At 38.4% G+C, this 19,332-nt stretch overlaps 1 protein-coding gene across 12 annotated transcripts in view; it reads left to right on the top strand.

Annotated features, from left to right (window-relative positions):
* The window catches only part of FERMT2 (FERM domain containing kindlin 2), a 75,479-nt gene that overhangs the window by 12,424 nt on the left and 43,723 nt on the right, over positions 1 to 19,332 (top strand). For all 12 annotated transcript variants that reach the window (XM_070593081.1, XM_070593080.1, XM_070593078.1 and 9 more), the window contains exon 3: positions 17,148 to 17,381. In XM_070593081.1, coding sequence (XP_070449182.1) covers positions 17,148 to 17,381 — 234 coding nt within the window. The remainder of the gene's footprint in view (positions 1 to 17,147; positions 17,382 to 19,332) is intronic.

Genomic DNA, 19,332 nt, shown 5'->3' with positions numbered 1-19,332 from the left:
AGAACTAAGTATGGTGTTAAAAGGATTAACAGAATCCCTGATAATTAGTAGAATGCCTGCAGGAAGAGCTCAATAAAATGTTATCCTCAGTTATCTTTTAAATACTACTGAAAACGTAATTTTGAATTGTGGACTAAAATAATCTATATAAATAAATTTTCATTGTGTTTAGTATTTAAGTGGAAACCCCTTCTTATTTTCTTGCTTTTGTAAATTTCGTTTAATAGTTCTAAACTCTGAATACATTACCTGAAGCCAGACTGCCTGAGTTTGAATGCTGACTTCATTACACAGAAGCTTTGTGAGCTGTGCCAAGTAATTTAACGTGGCTTTGACGTAGTTTCCTTCTAAGTAAAATGGGGATAATAATAGACTGACCTCACAGGGTTGTTGTGAGGATTAAATGAATGTGTGTGTGTGAAGCGCTTAGGACACTTCTTGGCACAGAGTAAGTATTGGTATTTTATTGTTATTTTATTGAGGATCCTAATGAACTGTTGGGGTGTCTCACTGTTGAGTATCTTTATGAATTTGGGGAATAAAAGCCTTAAGAAACTTAGACTAGGAAAGAAGGGCTTTAGAGTGAGACGGGACATTCATGTGTAGACATACCTGCATAAAGATAGAAATTCTGTTCACTCATACTCTGTTTTTGATGGGTTGTAGAGGTATATAGCATGAGACTTCTGTGGGGATAAAAGACATACGTGAACTTGACTTCATCAGTAGTAGCAGCAGCAAACATTTATGGAGAGCCAAGCATTGTGTTACGCAAGGAGGCATAGTCCCCACTCAATGTGAGCAGCTTTCTAGTACCAAAATTAAAACAGAAGATTGCTTTGAGCTGACAGTCTGGTTGTGAAGTGCCGAATAAGTGGTACAGGAAGATGATGGAGAAGCGTGAGCCTTGACTGGCCTTATATGAAGAGGGCCAGGACGAAAAGTTAGGAGGAAAGGCATTCCAGGTTGAGGATTGCAGTGTTTGTGGTGTATTGAAACTAGCTTGGAGAAGCAGAAGATAAGATTATAGAGAGGAAAGATATAGTTAAGTGAGGAAATGATGTTCTCTTTTCTTCCATTATTCCTTCACTCACCCACTTAATATTTTAAATGAAAGCCTACCAAATGCTAGACACTGTACTACAAGTGGGAGAGACAACAAGTGAACAAAATTAGCTTACTCCTTACCCTCACTCAACTTGTAGTCTTAAGGGCAAGACAGTCTTTAAGTAAGTGCGTGCTATAGTGTGAGGGCTGTTGTGATCATTGAAATAGTTATCAGAGTACATACCAGAGAATCTGCCCTGGTATATAAGGAAAGATTTCTGGAGGAAATTACTTTTAAGCTGAGAGCTGAAGGTGGAGTAGGAATTAGCCAGAAGAGTGAGAATGTTAGGATGGGGGCATGGGATGGAAGAACAACAGGTTGGGAGAAGGTAAGTTCCAGCAGGAGAGGTGGAGCAAGGGAGGACGGCTGTTTGAGGAACTGGAAAAAGCCTAATGATGACGGAGGAGCAGTCCTGGGGAAGCAGTGGCCTGACAGGCTTAAGAAACAAGCAAGTGCTTCAAGTCCTTTGTAAGCCAGGTTTTAAAAGATACAGCCTTATACTAAGAGCTGTGAGACGCCAGTAAAAGATATTAAACAGGGAGAGACATCAGATTTTTACAAATTTCGAGTTCATCCATACGTATAAGTCAATAACATAAGATTTAAGTAATAATAAGCCTCTTGCATTCCAATAAATATTTTTTCAGTAGTCTACACTCCAGTCCTGTATTGGGATTTGTTAGTACTTTCTGAGATCAATTTAAAACATCAAGGCAATAAAATACTCTTACTAAGTTAATTCTCTTTTGAACTATAGAATAGCTAGTGCCTTTGATCACCTTTAAAAGACAAATCCAGTTAGTACTTCTGTGATGCAAATACTAACTGATGAATTCAGCCCTGATGGTAATCTCGTAGAATTTCTCAGACATTGACATCGCATGAACTTTGAGTCCTGTCTTCTAGGAGCTAAGCGAAGTTGAACCAAATTGATAGTAAGCCTTCAGGATTGGATAGGAAGTTACCTAACCTCTGGAAATGAGTAATTGGCATACCTTCTGTTCATGTGCACTGTATAATTGCATGCATGGTTTATGTGATCCAGTAAAGCTTCTCAACTACTTTGAGTTAGTATATTTTGTAGTATCAAATAATAAATTGAAATTGATAGACATTATTATTGGTTTTATGAGTAACTTCAAAAGGCGATTTATCAACTTAATTGATTTTATTTTGTTTTGATGAGTGAGTTCCTAAATTTTCAATGTTAGCTATGTTGAAGAAATATCAATTTGTCACCTTTTTTTTTTTAAGATTTTATTTTTCCTTTTTTTTCCCCAAAGCCCCCTGGTACATAGTTGTGTATTTTTAGTTGTGGGTCCTTCTAGTTGTGGCATGTAGGATTCCGCCTCAGCGTGGCTTGATGAGTGGTGTCCTGTCTGTGCCCAGGAGCTTAACTGGCGAAACCCTGGGCCGCCAAAGCAGAGCACATGAACTTAACCCATGGCCACGGGGCCAGTCCCTATTTGTCACTTTTTATCAGAAGTTTAGTTCCTAAATGTTTTCCGTAATTAGTTGATTCATATGCTTTAGTCAGTCTTAATGTAAGCCTTACTGTAAAATAACTTTCTTAAGTTAAAATTGAATGAGGTACTTTAATTGCAATATGTTGGCAATTTGAATGATATGTAAACTTTGAAGCAGTTTATAGCTTCTGCTAACAGATTTAAAACATTTTTTAAAAAAATATGACATAGACACATATTTGGAAATCTTTCAATATTACGTATTTCAGTTACCACAGTTTAGTTGAGTAACACCAGTCATCCAACAACACGGTTCACATTTTAGTTATGTGGGGAACTGGAATTGGCCACCCCAAGATATGTCTCTTTGGCATGAGGATTATTTTGGGCTGGTTACTTTTAAAAACTGCAGACATGAGAGAAACTCTGAAAAGTAGAATTTACTTACCCTTTGTTAAGAGACATTTACGTTTATAAAGGAAATCTCCATCTGTAAAGATGTCTCCCTCTCTCTCCCAGGAAGAAGGGGGATGACCTTTTCTCTAGAAATTCATCATTGTGGAAGGCAAGGACTCAAGTGTGCATAATAACATGATTCTTGTTTACTGGACTTGTCTGGTAATCTCCCATAACTGACTCCCTCCACCCCCAGCATCCTCCTTTGTATTTAGCTGAGGGTGGTGGTTAAGATGAGAACTTCCACCATTTTGGGGAGTTGCTCAGTTTGCCTGAGCCTCTCCCATGTGTACATGTTATAAAGCTTTATTTAATTTTCTCCTTTTTTTTGTCTCATGTGAATTGAATTCGTTTTCCAGCCGGAAGGACCCAGAGTGGCTAGAGGAAATGTCTTCCTCCCCTACAGTTACTACCATACGTTTTTTTTTGCCTTGAGGAAGATCCACCCTGAGCTAACATCTGCCTCCAGTCCTCCTGTTTTTTGCTGAGGAAGACTGGCCCTGAGCTAACATCCGTGCCCTTATTCCTCTACTTTTTATATGTGGGACTCCTGCCACAGTATGGCTTGACAAGCGGTTCTTAGAGCCACACCCAGGATCCAAACCAGCAAACCCCAGGCCACCGAATTGGAACATGTGACCTTAACTCCTGCACCACTGGGTTGGCCCCTACTGCCATACTTTAGCCTTGAGTAATTGCGTGAAGTACAAACTTTGCTTCTAGCTCTTCAGTCCACAGTTCGCTATGTAAATAACAGATGTGCATCATGATCAGTGACCAATCATGTCACTTACTTCAAAGTCTTTCCCTGATTGGTTGCTATATATCCATTATACAGTTCATGCCTAGACAGCAAAGTGTGTAGTTGTGTTGCCTCTTTGTCTTCCACTGATAAACTCATGAGATATTTTACAAAAATGAGTAATTGAAAGAAGAAATTGGCCATCAAAGATAAATGTGCAGGAAAGAAACAAAAAGTGATAATGCTGGAAGTGAAATTTGCATCAAATATGAATGGAGTTATAGAAGAAATAGCTCACTGTAGGAATGTGGGTGCTGTCACCATTTGAGAGACTCTAGATGTACAGCCAAAAGAATTCAGAGAAGGCAGATTTATGGGCATAAATGAGGAAAGTCGTGTGACAGAAAGGATGAGAAGATGTCTCTGAGGACGTAACACCAGTAAAAGCAACTGCATCTTAAAGGAGCTCTCAGAGATGTTTCATGACATTGCAAGTACAAAAGATAAAATGTTGAAAGTTGATCCAGACTTAGAAAGGAGTGTGATAATTTGCCAAGACATAGGCAAGCATTATTTAAACTACCCTGGATAAGGTTTTACAGAGAAGTGTAACACTTCTCAGTGTTTCTAATGTTTTAAATTACAATTACAGTGCACTAAATACCAGTTTTACTGTTTTTTCGTTTCCATGTATACACTTAAAACCAACAGTAAGATTCTTTTTAATGTTTGGCAAAAATTTTTGTCATGAAATAATTATAATTTTCCCCATTAATTATTTAGATCTCTTTATATGTTTCCTGTATATTACAAGTATTTATAGATTTGATTCCATGTGCAGGCCCTGGGCCCTGCCTTTGAGATACAAGATGAATAAGATCAAAGACCCTTAATCTAGTGGAGGAAGTTAGTTACATAAAATAAATTATAACGAAATGTGATAAATTATTCAGAGTGCTAATATGTACTTACCCACTTTGACAGGATGGTGGGTAAAGACTCGGAGATGGTAAAAGTTGAGCTGATTTTTGTGTAGGATTTTGTCAGCCTGGTGGGGGCTGGGGGGCGTGTAAGGGAAAGGTATCCAATTAAAGAGGCCCAAAACACCAAGTTCTTACACTAGCTAGGCCAGTGTGAGCTGCACGGGGGGATAGCTAGACCAGTGTGGGGCATAGATGGTTAAGATTTGTATAACCTGTTAAGAGGTTATAAAACACTTCAGCAGCAGAGGGACTTGGAAAGTTAAGTAGAGGAGTAAAATTCTCAATTTTACATTTTAAAGGATAACTCAGTTTTGTAAAAAATGGGATTATAGTAGTTCAGGCAAGAGATGTTGAGGACTTGAACTAAGGCAATGTAAAGGCAGAGGAAGGGACAAATTGAAAGCTACTCCAGAGGTAAATTACTTAGTACTTGGATAGAAAGAAAAAACTGAGAGGAGGAAGGAAAATAGGACTTGGAGATATATCCACTTTCAAGGAGTTAAAGATTAGGTTAATGTAATTGCTGTTTGTATGATCTTGGTAGTCTTCCCTTAAGCTGTTGCATGGGGTGAGTGTGGAGCGGGGGACAATTACTGAGTTACAAAATATTTGCATGATTCATTGCCAGTGTGCCTTTTTTTCGTTTTATTGATTAACCGAAGTACATGTCAGCTAAATTAGTGTTGGGACTTTTTTTAAGCAGTCTGTTTGTTTTTCATGATTGGAAAATCAAGAATATACTTCTTTCTAGTATACTGATAATTGTATGACAGAAACTTTGATTAAGTTGTAGATTATAGTGTTGTAGTGATATAGTGTAGAATGCACTGCTGAGTATTCTATTGGGGGTTATTCCTCTAGAATAAAGGGTAGTTCTGGAAGGGAGGGTCGTCCTTCTAGAATAAGATTAAGAATAATTTAGGAATTTGCCTCTGGTCTCTCTGTCTAGAACAGTCTTACCAAGGAAGAGAGGAATGACTTGGAAAGTATTGCAATTATTTTTAGATGATAGAGTATTCATTTTATAATAATATAAATCTGATTTCTAATATAAAAATAAAACTGGTTACATTGTTTTTCTAAATTGCTTCTTGGCGTTGATACCTGTTTTTCTTCACTTGTTTTAAGCTCACTTTAATTTTGCATATTAGAATTACATTTTTAAAAGTTATTTTTTTATTTTTTATTTATTTAATTTAATTTTTTTTTTAGGAAGATTAGCCCTGAGCTAACTACTGCCAATCGTCCTCTTTTTGCTGAGGAAGACTGGCCCTGAGCGCACATCCATGCCCATCTTCCTGTACTTTATATGTGGGACGCCTACCACAGCATGGCTTTTGCCAAGTGGTGCCGTGTCCACACCTGGGATCCGAACCGGCCAACCCCGGGCTGCCGAGAAGTGGAACGTGTGAACTTAACTGCTGCACCACCGGGCCAGCCCCTAAAATAGTTACACAGCTGCTAACCATAACCTTTTTGAGTTCTATTGTCTGTAGTTGGCCATTATTAAATCAGTTAAAGACGTGCATAATATAAATATTCCTTCACGTTCGGTATTTTGGCAGTGAGCTCATGAGAAACTTGTGTAGTGTTGACTGGTTCTAGGCCAGGCCTCCTAAAACCAGCTTCTCCCTCTCTTGAATTACAATTTCCGTGGTTCAGTCCTGCATTTTCTGGTGTTAATCCCTTATCTTTCTTAGGCTATATCTCAAATTGATTAGCTTCTAATGAACTGATAAGTGTATGGTAGGGGATGGGGTTCATTATGTATAAATAAATTGGCATTTCAATGTATGATAGTATCGGACAGAAGAATGGAATGGTTTGAGTGACCCTTCACGGTACCTCTGGGAGGCCCTAATGGAATAGCAGTCTCTGGTGACAAGGTTTCTGTGTGCCAGGGAGGCAGTGTTTGTTTACCGTGAGCAGAGATAGGTGAACATATATTAGTCTATGAACCTATGTTTGCATGCTGACCATCTCTATTCAGTTGGTATATCAGATATCTATGAGAACTGGACTCTGTCACTGAGGAACTGTAGTGCCTCAAGCAAGTTACTGAGCCCACTGGACCTGATTTCCTTATCTGTTAGAAGAATTTCGGTTGGGTTGATTTCTGAGGACCTTTTCACTTGCCAATTTACATGAGCCTCATAGCATCCCGGTGACACTGGTGGTGGGCAGACACATTTACGTGAGCCTCGTGGCATCCTGGTGACACTGGCAGTGAGAAGACACAAGTTAAGCAAGTTGCAGTAAGATGTGTTGATGTCAGACTTGTGCAAAGTTTGTTGAAATGCTCACCAGAATTTTACTCTCTGCTGCAGCCCTTTGCCGTCAAGATTGCTTGAAATCTACCCCACAGTAGTCCTCTTAGCGTGCAGGTCACTTAGCTCTGAATAGGAAAGACAGGTGCTAAGTTGAGGGAAGGAAAGAAATAGAGCCCCTAGGTGAAACATACTCTCTTTGGCATCCTCTTTGCTTAATAGTCTCTTTACCTCTCTGTAGATATCCAGTCTATCTTCTTTCTTAGTCCTCAATACCTGTCTATTTCCTATAAGAAATGTGCAGGGTAATCATCATCAGGATTTTACTGTGAAATATAAGTGAATCTTAGCATTAGTCCTTTGTCCTCAAATTCAACATGTCCAAACCTGCTTTTCTTCTGAATAACTTTATCTTGGTTAATGAAGTGTTATTTAAGAATGCCACTTGTGAAGTCACACTGATCAGGATTTAAATCCTATCTTCTGTGTATACTAGCTTTGTGACCTTTGGCCAAGTTACGTAACTTCTCTGTCCTTTGGTTTTCTCATCTCCAAAACAGGGATTATAATAACTTATTTACCACTTGGCATTTTTGTAAGAATTAAATGAGAATATGTTAGGTGCTACCAATTGGCAATGACATCTCATTAGAAACTTTAGAAGAGTTGTATATTTGTTTCAGCAATTGGAGAGGAAAGCAGAAGCTAACGCCCTTCTATTGTCATTAGCTTATTAGTAAAGGAATTGTAGCCGAGAAAGAGGAAGGAGGCAGGTGAATTCCTGGAGTTTGGAAAGATGATGAGGGAGCAGCCACGTGCTCTACTTGAGCAGAAATCTGTCTCCCTCACACTTAGCAGCAACATTCCCTTTCTTCTACCCGCTGACCCATGCTCTGCAGATGCCACTCCTAGGAGTTTTCTTTACATCTCAAGTTGAAGCATTCACCATCTATTCTGCGGAAAGCCTTATGGTATGATCAGAATAGTATATATTGCTAGTAGTACACTTTGGGTTATTTTAGATTTGGTAACAGTCTGATTTGGAACCTTACCATTGCTTATAATGTTTCTCTGTGGTGAATCTGAATTCTAAGGCTTATAAATGAACTTTTGGGACATAATCATTTTGCACAGTAGAGATTGTCTTGACCACAGGAATTCATCATTTTTAGATGTGGGAAAGAAGAACAAGTCAGTTCCATTTGATTCCCCATGTCCAGGGGAATTTCTGCCACACTTCTAGTTAGCATAGAAGCATGTTTTAATTCTGAAGTTGAAGAAGATAAAATGGATTTTTAAACATACAACTAAATTAATAAATCTTACATACTGTTTTTCTTGATGGCTTAAGAATAGTTTCCTTGTTGGGATTAATATTTTCTTAGAATAATGAAGGATCTTTAAAATTTTCAATATGAGGACTCATTAACTTAACTCATTAACTTATTAAATGTTGTGTGCCAGGCACTGTGCTATGTGCTGGATATAATGGTGATCAGCATAGAAATTGTCCTTGTCTTCTCAGAGTTTATAGTCTAATAGGGAAGAAAGACACCTCTGCTGCTCCTGGGAACAGCAAACAAAGTGAATTCAGTTTTGATAAGTCATATCACACTGTACTGAAAGAGAGAAAAATGGAAGGACCTAGGACATTGGCGAGCTCATCTTAGGGTGGTTAAGAAAGGCTTCTCTGAGAACATGGAATTTAAAATTGGAAAGATGAGAGGGAATTAGACATTCAAAGAGTGGAATAGCATGTGCAAAGCCACTGAGGCAGGAAGGAGCTTACTTATTAGACAGTTCTTGGAATAAAAAGAAGGCAAGTGTGGCTGAAGCAGAGGAAGAGCAGCACACACAGGATCAGTTTAGAGGAGTAGATGGACCATATTGTGTGGGGCTTTGTAGACCATGATAAGGCGTTTGGATTTTATTCTCGGTACAATGGGAAGCTGTTAAAGGATTTTCAGCAGAGGTGTGACATGAAAGTGTTGAATAGATCAGTTTGGGTGTTGTGTGGACAGTGCTGAAGGAATCAAGGAGACCAGGTAGGAGGCTGTCACAGTAGTCATGGAAGAGGTGATGGTGACCTGAAATAGGGTGGTGCCAGTGGAGACTGAAGTGGAGATTTTTGGAGGTGTAACTGAAGGGCTTGCTCATAAACGTGGGGAATAGGGGAAAGAGAAGAATCCATTCTGGGTTTCTGGCTGAGCAACTGGGTTGATGATTAGTGCTCTTTAGTAACAGTAGAGACAGGAGAAAATTGGGTTGTGTTTGGATATATTAAGTTTGAGATGCCTGTGAGACATCCAGGTGGAGATGTAAGATAGGCAGTAGTACGTAAAAGCTGGTGCTCCAAGCAGAAGGTTCGACTGGAGAGAAAAATTAGGAATGTAAGTGTTTAAATGCCATTTAAAGCCGTGAGAGGGGCTGGCCCGGTAGCATAGTGCTTAAGTTCGCGTGCTCCGCTTCAGCAGCCCAGGTTCGCTGATTCGGATCCTGGCACAGAGCTATACACCACTCATGAAGCCATGCTGTGGCGGTGTCCAACATACAATGTAGAGGAACATTGGCACAGATGTTAGCTCAGGGACAATCTTCCTTGAGCAAAAAGAGGAGGATTGGCAACAGATGTTAGCTTAGAGCCAATCTTCCTCACAAAAAAATAATAATATAAATAAATAAATAAAGCCTTGGGAATGGAGGAGATATTCAGGGAGCCAGTGTAAGAAGTGCATGATTCCTAGAAGCTGGGAGGTGCAGCAGAGCCTACATAGTAGCGGGATTGGATTCAGATAAATAGGAAGAGAGACATTTCTTTCGTTGTAATGCAAAGGCAGGAGACCCATGCAGGTACAAATGCAAGATTTGTAGATTTGGTTGGCATGCAGGTAAAATAGTCCCATCTGATGGATTCTGTATTTTCTGAAGTAGAATCCACGGTTGTCTCCTGAGAAGGAAGATGCTCAGGAATTTGAGGAGTGTTGAGAAGTCTGAAGTACAGTGGTGGCCAGAAGAGAAGAAACATAGTCCGATTGCCCAGTGGTAGCTTGGACCCTCTTGGCCAGAAATTTATAGTAATTGTTTTAGTCTGCCTGGTTGTGAAATGAAGGAGAGGAAATCGTCTAAGTTTGGTAGATAAGTGTGACTAGATGGTAAAGGTGAATGGCATGATGGAAGAGGAATTTCAAAGTCTTATTTTGGAGGTCAGGAGGACACCGGCCTGTGACGTTAGCTGGTTTGTCAGTTACAGTTCGCTTGCAGTCGTGTCAGAAGCAGCTGCTCAGTAGCTTTGTTACCAGCACACTAGACTTGAAGTGCTCTTTGCCATCAGTAAAGACAGGCTAAACTCTTGAATGTGGTATGAGTTATACTATCTAATTTGGGCTTCAAGAGGATCCTAAAATAAAAGGAAACAGCAGAAAGTGTTAAGAATGTTAGCAAAATACAGAAATACCTGTCTACCAAAAATAGGGCGTGTGCCCAGAAAGCTTCTCTGCACTTGCATTTAAAGCAAGATGCTGCCCACCCAGAGACTGTCTCATGCAGTGTAAACGTTGATTCCAGTTTATGGAAGTCAGGAGAATGCCAAACTTTGCATTTTTTTCTGAATGAATATTATTTCTTAAATATACAACTAGAAATCTAAGCCACTTAAAACTAACATCTTCTCTTCTGTTCATTGCAAACTGTTACTAATGCGTTATTTTTTTTAATGTGGGTACCTAAGAAAAAACGTTACTTGGTTAACATTCTATTTAGCATTCTCTTGATTTTTTAAACAATTAAATTATTTTTAAAGGAAAGTAAATAATAGCATTTTAGAAGCCTGTATCAAAACTGTTGAGTAGGAATTGGTAGCCCTATTAAGAAAAGATTAAATACGGTTTATCAATAGTGTATCCCCTTTCTTTGTGCTTGTATTTTCTAGACTCTAAGCTAGCCATCATTACATAAATAGGCGCGTAATATTTTCTCTATAGTAGAAAGCTTTTTGAAATATTTGTTTTTCTTTTGTGACTCATGGAGCAGGGGAAAGCTGTGATACCAAAAGTTATTTAGTGGAAGAAAACAATTTTTGTATACTAAGGCCCCAGTAGTGAAACCCTAAGCCTTCAGTTCCTTAGAATACACACATGGTATCTTTATAGAATAAATATGCAGCCACTTCTTGAGTTTGAGGAGCATTCTGTTATAGTCAAGGGAGGAGAGTTTTATTTCTTTAGTTAATGTTTTAGCTATTTGCAATTTTAATGATATGAATTTGAGTACCTGTTAGATATTGTTATTTTTATGTGCATCAGAGCACAGCGTGGTTGGATCTGTTAAATAAGAGAAGAACACAGGAATAATTCTTTCCGGAATCCTGGCAAAATATTTTGAAAAATTAACATATTTTACCAAACTTTATTATACAAGTAAGACCTTTGTTAGGTATATTAAACCATAATCCAAGTAGTTCTTAACTTCTAAAAAATTACTAAATAGGCTAAATTTATAAATAATGAAATCCCTTCTTTTCTCTCCCAAAGAAGGAAAATAAACAATAACTTCATAATAGTACATTTTCTGCCTTAGTTTTTGTTTCTGAGAAAGTTTGTATTTATGGTATGTTGCTTCTGAAAATCTAGAAACAAAATTTTAAAATCACAATGTACCAAATAAAAGCTATAGCTTTTTTTAAGCTATAGCTGGAGCATAACTGAAAATCATGAGGTTGGAAAACTTGACTATTAGAGCATGCTGTTGAGCATGGTCTCCCCCTTGAATGGTTTTATAATGTTGATTAAACAAGTCTGGTTTGGTGATGCTTACTAACTACTCCTGTGGCAAGTGCTGGCCTGATTATTCTTATATGTGTCTGAGTGTGTTATTGCATTTACTTGTCTAATGCTGTGTTTGAAACACCAAGGCCGCCATTCTGAAAAAGCAGAAATGTTTGTTTATTTAGAACATGGTCCAGGGTCTAGGTTGTAATGTGGAGAGGAGTTACATGCATGGAAAGTTCCAAAATTTTAGATTATGCAGATGTAGGGAACTTCCGTTCCTTTATAAATCCTAATACCACACAAAAATAAACCATTATTTGACTGAGTGGCATTTGCTTTTGCTTGCCATTATTTATTTTCATAATTTGTAGATGTCCATTTTCCTTTTAAAGTCAGCATAATTTTTTTATGGTTCTACTTAGCCTTTAACTAGAGGAATACATAAATGTGTGTGTTGATATCTGAAATCTGTTGTGCACAGAGTATATATACAAGTTATGGTTGCATAGTGTGTTACGGTTTAACTTGCCGCTGTAGAGTCAAGTATGCTGTAATGTACTAGATAACTTAAGTACTTTCAAGAGCTATTGCATTGAGATATACTGCTTTACAATTTGTGCACTTAAGTATTTTTGACGTACAGTTGGTTCTTATGTTTGCCTCAGTGAATGATTCTCAGGTGGCATACCATTATTTTTCTTGGGATTTTGATCAGTGTATAAAATTTGTTTTTGCTACTTCTGAATAGTATAGATATATATTTGTGATAACCTGAGTGGAACCAATTGTGGAACTTGATGTGTAGATATTATTAGTTTCAAACTAGGATCCATTGTATAATACAAAGTCAGCTCCAAAGAAAGATTTTCTAGAAGTTGGGAAAACGTCGTCTTGCATATTTAAGAGAGCTCAGTCAAGTCTGTAAAAAGTTTTGAAGTGACACTGATACAGTGACTTTACTGAGGGACAGTTCAAGAATGATAATAATTGTAAATGTATTTTGAGCTTTACAGGATCACTCCAGTCACTTTAAATAATGCTGTAATAGCTTTCCCTTCTTAAAAATAAAACTAAAAACACTCCGTACACTTGCCATCCCCTTTCTCTCCATCTACCATCCATTATTCTGCTTGCCACTCTAACAAAATACTCAGGAAAAGTTGTCTATATTCCTATTTCTACTTCCTCTCTGCCTAGCCATTGTAATTCAAACTTCATTGTTTCCACTCCCACATTGGCTTCTTGCCTGGTCTCTCGGTTTCACTTGTGCACACCCCTGCCCTGCAATTCTTAAAAGTCACCATGAGGTCGGCCCCAGGGCTGAGTGGTTAAGTTCACGCGCTCCACTTTGGCGGCCCAGGATTTCCCTAGTTCGGATCCTGGGCGCAGACATGGCACCGCTCATCAAGCCATGCTGAGGCGGCATCCCACATGCCACAACTAGAAGGACCCACAACTAAAAATTCACAACTATGTACTGAGGGGCTTTGGGGAGAAAAAGGAAAAATAGAATCTTAAAAAAAAATTATCATGATTTTGAAACATAAATCACTCCCCTGCTTCAAACCAATTTTCAGACCCACACCGAAAGTGGTTTGGGTTGGGTCCAGGCATTAGTGTATTTGAAAAGTTGCTCAGATGCCAAACAGGCTGAAAACCCACTGCTCTAGTGCCTTCTCTCCTATTGATAATAAAAGCTGATCAGCGTTATGACCTACAAGGCTTCTTACTAGCTGCCTGATGCCATCTCCTGTTTTCTTCACCTCCTTCACTCTGTTCACATTGGCGTTCTTCGAAGATGCTGGAGCTTTGTTCTCGTCACTGTGTCTCCAGCACTAGAACAGTGCCTTCTGGCAGATAGGACATGTTCGGTAGATATTTATTGAATTAATAAATATCTTATAGATGCTGTTGGTTCTTATTTTGTAGTAGTGATTACTCTATAACTAAAGATGATTAGGTTGAGTCTTCAAGAATGCCACCAAAAATTCTCTATCTGAACAAATGTCACAGGCTCCCATAGTCCAGCCATTCCATCGTCAACACTGTCTACTTCTTTTGGCATCAGAATGCCTGCTTTTCTCTGTTTTTGTCTCTTGGTACATGCACAATTGACACCTCATATCTTTTCTGGTGTCCTATTTCTGCTTTTATTTGGTGTAATTTTTCTTTCCTATGTTGTTACTTATTCGCTGTTTTCTGTGGATAAAGATGAGTGGTCGTACCATGTTGTCAGTAAGAGATATTCTTTCCTTTTGGAGGTAAACAAATTGCTCCTCTGGTGTCTAGTACATAATCTTTGGATCGTATGCCCTCCTTGTCTGTGTTTATTCTTGCTGAATTTAGGTGGGCTGCTCCTTTGGTGTGAAAAACCAAGGTGGAATTGATGGGCAGGGTCAGATTTTAAAGGGGAAGATCAAGGGAGGTGCCTGTTTGTGAGGTCAGAGTTTGTAATCTAATTGATGGAAAGTTGAGATTTTATTGCATCAGGGGCTTGCAAAGTTTTTCTACAAAAATCCAGGTAGTAAATATTTTGGGCTTTGTGAGTTTGCTCTGCCTGAGTGCAGGGTGGCTGCTGGGAAGTGCTGGGAATTTAATGGCCCTAGGAGCAGCCCTCAGCCAAGGAAATGGGTTGAGACACCAGCCTTCTCCTTTCTTGGTGGGACAGTTCTAAGGCGTGTGCACATGATTCTTCAGCAGGTCTCCCGCAGGACTGCACTCCAGTCATCCGCACCACTGCAGGAACCGTCCCTCGGCTTTTCTCCCTCCCTTTCACTTTTCCTAATCCCCTCCAGTGTGCTTCCTGGGAGTTCCCTCACCTCAAATAAGCTGCTTGCACCAAGTTCTTATCCCAGGATTGCCTTTTGGGGGAACCCAAGTGATTTAATTATAGGCTGTATTATTATTATTATTATTATTATCATCATTATTATTAGCAGGAACAGCCTTTTCCTCCTTTTATTATTATTACTCTTAGCAGGGAACAGCCTTGTCCTCCCTTCTCCCTGCACTGGGACTATATGATGTAGCTCCTTAATGGTTGACACTGGCACCACAGTACAGCAGAAGGGAAGGGAAGAAAGTATTTTGTACTTACCTACCGTTAATTCAGTTCAGCTCAGCCTTACTGTCCTTGGTTACTGTCATTCTCTGCAAGTTATCTTTTTCTGCCATGGGTTCTCTAATCCTTTTTTTTTTTTTAAATATTGAAAGGAGCAAATTTATTGATTGTATGTTCCTGCTGTATATCTTTTTTTTTTTCTTGCTGAGGAAGATTAGCCCTGAGCTAACGTCTGTGCCAGTTTTCCTCTACTTTATATGTGGGTCGCTGCCACAGCGTGACTGACAAGTAGTCTAAGTCCACACCCGGGATCGAAACCCACAAACCCAGGCCACTGAAGCAGAGCGTGCTGAACTTAACCACTACACCATGGGCTGGCCCCGGGTTCTGTGTTCGTGAAGAGAAAAGTAAACTATCTGTAACATGTGTGACCATTTATTTCATAATATATGAAAAGGTCTCAACCTTGGTTGTCTTCTGTAAGCTGGAGCAGATTTGCTATTTCTTTTTCTTTCTTTCTTTTTTTTTTTGAAGAATATTAGCCCTGAGCTAACTACTGCCAGTCCTCCTCTTTTTGCTGAGGAAGACTGGCCCTGAGCTAACATCCATGCCCATCTTCCTCTGCTTTATACGTGGGACACCTGCCACAGCATGGCTTTTGCCAAACAGTGCCATGTCCGCACCTGGGATCTGAACCAGCAAACCCCAGGCCGTGGAGAAGCGGAATGTGCAAACTTAACTGCTGTGCCACCGGGCCGGCCGCCAGATTTGCTATTTCTAAAACTTAGTTGACAAATTCTGTGCTGGAAAGTAATTTAAGATGCAGGGTACTATATACATTGTGTCACAATTAGGTGAGTAGTTGTAAAATAGCAGTTATGTGTATTTCTGGAGCCACACTTCAAATAACATGATTGACTGGGCTTTTCCAAAACAAACATTAAAATTTCAAAATTGCAGTATCATCACGAGTAACTGCAGTTCTCCCATTGAATACTTACTGATTGAAATGCTTTTTTAATGTCTGGGGAATTGAAAGTCTTTTTCCACTTGTGTCTCTTCCATAGTGAAGAGAAGTTCAGTTATATCAAGTCAATTTCACCATTATAGAATGTGTTTCTAGGCACATAATCAATGTGGAAATTTGATTTTTTACTACCTGGGGCTTTCAGGTAGACAAGTTGTGTTAAAAAAATGTTCCAGATTAGTATATACTTTGAAATTATCTTCTTAAAGTTGATCAGTTCATTTTAAAGCTGTATTAAAATGAGCTTCATATCAGAATCATGATAATAGTTTTTGTTTTTATTTGCAAGAACATTGTTTTCCAGGGTTTTTTCTTCCCTTGGAAGGCTTTGTTTTGGCAATTATTCTTTTTTGAAATATCATATCCCTATTTTTTGGTTCTTAGTTTAACATATAATTGATCTACAAAGTCTCTTTTATTACTATCTTAAAAATGAGATGAAGTGGGATTTTATTTTGCAAGCTTATTATGATGTGCCTTATCTGGGGGTAGCCAAATCTTTTGTAAACTGCTTTCTTTTCATTATTTGGTTTCATTTAATTTAATTGCATAAGACTGTTAAAGACAGTTTAACAGATACTAATGTTTTTTGTTATACTTGTACCAAAATATATTGGGAGGGAAAGTTGGACAGTGTGACTTTGTAAGTTACTTTTCTTGGAATGGATTTTGGACAGCATGTATGGTTGGGATGTAGTTTGTGTGTGTTTTCTCTTAGGTTATAGAGTATTCCTCATGGAGGTGTGCTTTTCTGTGTTCTCTTCTTCAGTTAGGAGTGTAGGTGTGTCCACTTTGGTTCCCCATCTTACTTTTCACTACTCCTTACCCTCCTCAGCACGCTTCTGTGGCCTCACAATGTCAGCCTTCTCACCTCCTTTATCATCAGAGTATTGTTCATTCCTCAAGGCTGGTCTCAGAACCCACCAACTCCACTTCATTATTAATCCTTCCCATGCCAGTCTCCGGGGTTCTCTGTGTTCTCTGAATGAGTACAGAGAGTATTTACTCTCTCTGTCATCCGTATGTCCCACGTTGTACCTTATTTAAGCATTATTAGTTACCCTGTGTATTCTGCCTCAGCTACCTTGTATACTGATTTTCAAGGGCAGAGAGTGTGTTTTCTTAGCTGTTTAGTATTTCTTTTGTACCTGTCACAAAACAGGCACTTAGTATTTAATTGTATTAAATACTCATTTATTTAGTTTTCTGCTTGTAATTTCTCTCAAAGTAATCTTGGTGATTTTTAAGTATTTTGTTTGTTTTTGTAATAGATGTGAAGAAAGATTGGTCTGACCATGCTCTCTGGTGGGAAAAGAAAAGAACTTGGCTTCTTAAGACACATTGGACGCTGGATAAGTATGGCATTCAGGCAGATGCGAAGCTTCAGTTCACCCCCCAGCACAAACTTCTTCGCCTGCAGCTTCCCAACATGAAGTATGTGAAGGTGAAAGTGAATTTCTCTGATAGAGTCTTCAAAGCTGTTTCTGACATCTGTAAGACTTTCAGTAAGTATTAGACAGATTCTTCATGAAAGTAGGAATTGTGTGATGTATATGTAACTGACGACTGACGTGTAGCTTATCTCAAGGATAAGCTTCGAGTTGCTACCTTGTATGTATGTGTATGTGAAATTTTTGCTTTATTTTTTTAAGTTTTTATATTACTTAAGATAAAGAAATGTTGAGTTAAAGTGGAACAGGAGGAATCTAGTAGAGATTCTTTCCTTACTAGAAGTATATCAGGTATTTATTATTCTATAATACTTTATTCTGATCACTTAATTTGTTTTTATGGGAAGGAGAAGAGAACAGGCATTATTTTCAGAGGGATTTGGCTTTTGCAGTGTTTCCTTCACATGTCACTATTTGATTTTAGTGATTGAGGCAGATTGTATCTCTTCCTCCAGTGAAGGCCTGACACAGCTCCTAAGGAAATGATCATGAGTGTTGTCTTCCTTAACCAATCTGCAATTTGAACACTCTTATGGTAGTTCTTTCTGAAATGGTTATGCTTTCTGAAATGACATCTGGATTACTTTTGGCTGACCCAGTTATGTCATATGACAGGAAGTATTCAGCCATCAGAGAAAGTAGGAACTATTGTCATTATTACTGGTACCTAACTTTCTTGTACCATAGATTTGGGAGAGATACAGGACGTTACTGTTTTGATCTAATGACTCTGAAATTATAATGTTTTTTATGTTTAATTGCATTTTTAAGAAAAAATTTTTTAAAGTACAAGGAATTATATAATTAATTACCTAATTCCTATTATCTAGAATTAATAGCTGATATTTTATCATTTTACCAAAGTTTTTCTAAGTCTAAATAGTATAGGTAAAGTTCTTGGGTTACATTCTCCTAATTTCCCTTCACAAAGCAACTACTGTCATAAGTTTAGTGTGTATCCTTCCAGTACTTTTAAAAATACATAAATACACACATGCATGTATCTATATCTGTGTGTGTGTATATATCCATAAACAATATATGTTGCTGCCATTGCTGTGTAGTTTTCTCGAGTGTTTATGTAGAAGTAGAAAGTAGAATTGCTGTGTTTTAAGTGTACACATAATTTATTTCAGAGTACTGTCAAATTGCTCTCCCAAGTTTACATTCCAGCTGGCAATGTATAAAAACCCATTGCCCCAGGGGCTGGCCCCGTGGCCGAGTGGTTAAGTTCATGCGCTCCGCTGCAGGCGACCCAGTGTTTCGTTGATTTGAATCCTGGGCGCGGACATGGCACTGCTCATCAAACCACGCTGAGGCAGCATCCCACATGCCACAACTAGAAGGACCCACAACGAAGAATATACAACTATGCACCGGGGGGCTTTGGGGAGAAAAAGGAGAAAATAAAATCTTTAAAAAAAAAAAAAAAGCCCATTGTCCCAAATTGTCACTAACACTTGAATATGGCCAGTTTTTGGTGTTTGCTTCTCTGAGTGAAAAAATACAGTATTTCATTTTAGTTTATAAAGTCACGTATATTTTTATATCTTTATTGGCCATCTGTTTCTTTTTTGAATTGATATCATTTGTCTATTTTTTTTTAAATAATAAACTTTATTTTTCAGAGCAGTTTTAGGTTCACAGCAAAACTGAACAGAAAGTACAGATTTATGGATGTATATACACCAGCATTTGTTGTTATCAGTGGTCTGGGTTGTGGCCAGCCATTGTAATAGATGCGTAGTAGTATGTCGTTGTTTTAATTTGCATTTCCCTGATAACATATGATGTGGCACATCTTTACACATGCTCAGTTGCCATCTGTACATCTTCTTTGATAAGGTGTCTGTTAAGGTCTTTGGCCTATTTTTTAATCAGGTTGTTTTCTTATTGTTTATTTTAAGAGTTCTTTGTATATTTTGGATAACAATCCTTTATCAAACATGTCTTTTACAAGTATTTTATCCTAGGCTGTGGCTTGTCTTTTCATTCTCTTTGACAG

The sequence above is a fragment of the Equus przewalskii genome, chromosome 25 (genome assembly GCF_037783145.1).
Source record: "Equus przewalskii isolate Varuska chromosome 25, EquPr2, whole genome shotgun sequence".
In the NCBI taxonomy this organism is placed as follows: Eukaryota; Metazoa; Chordata; class Mammalia; order Perissodactyla; family Equidae; genus Equus; species Equus przewalskii.
This window is presented reverse-complemented; position numbering and strand designations above follow the sequence as displayed.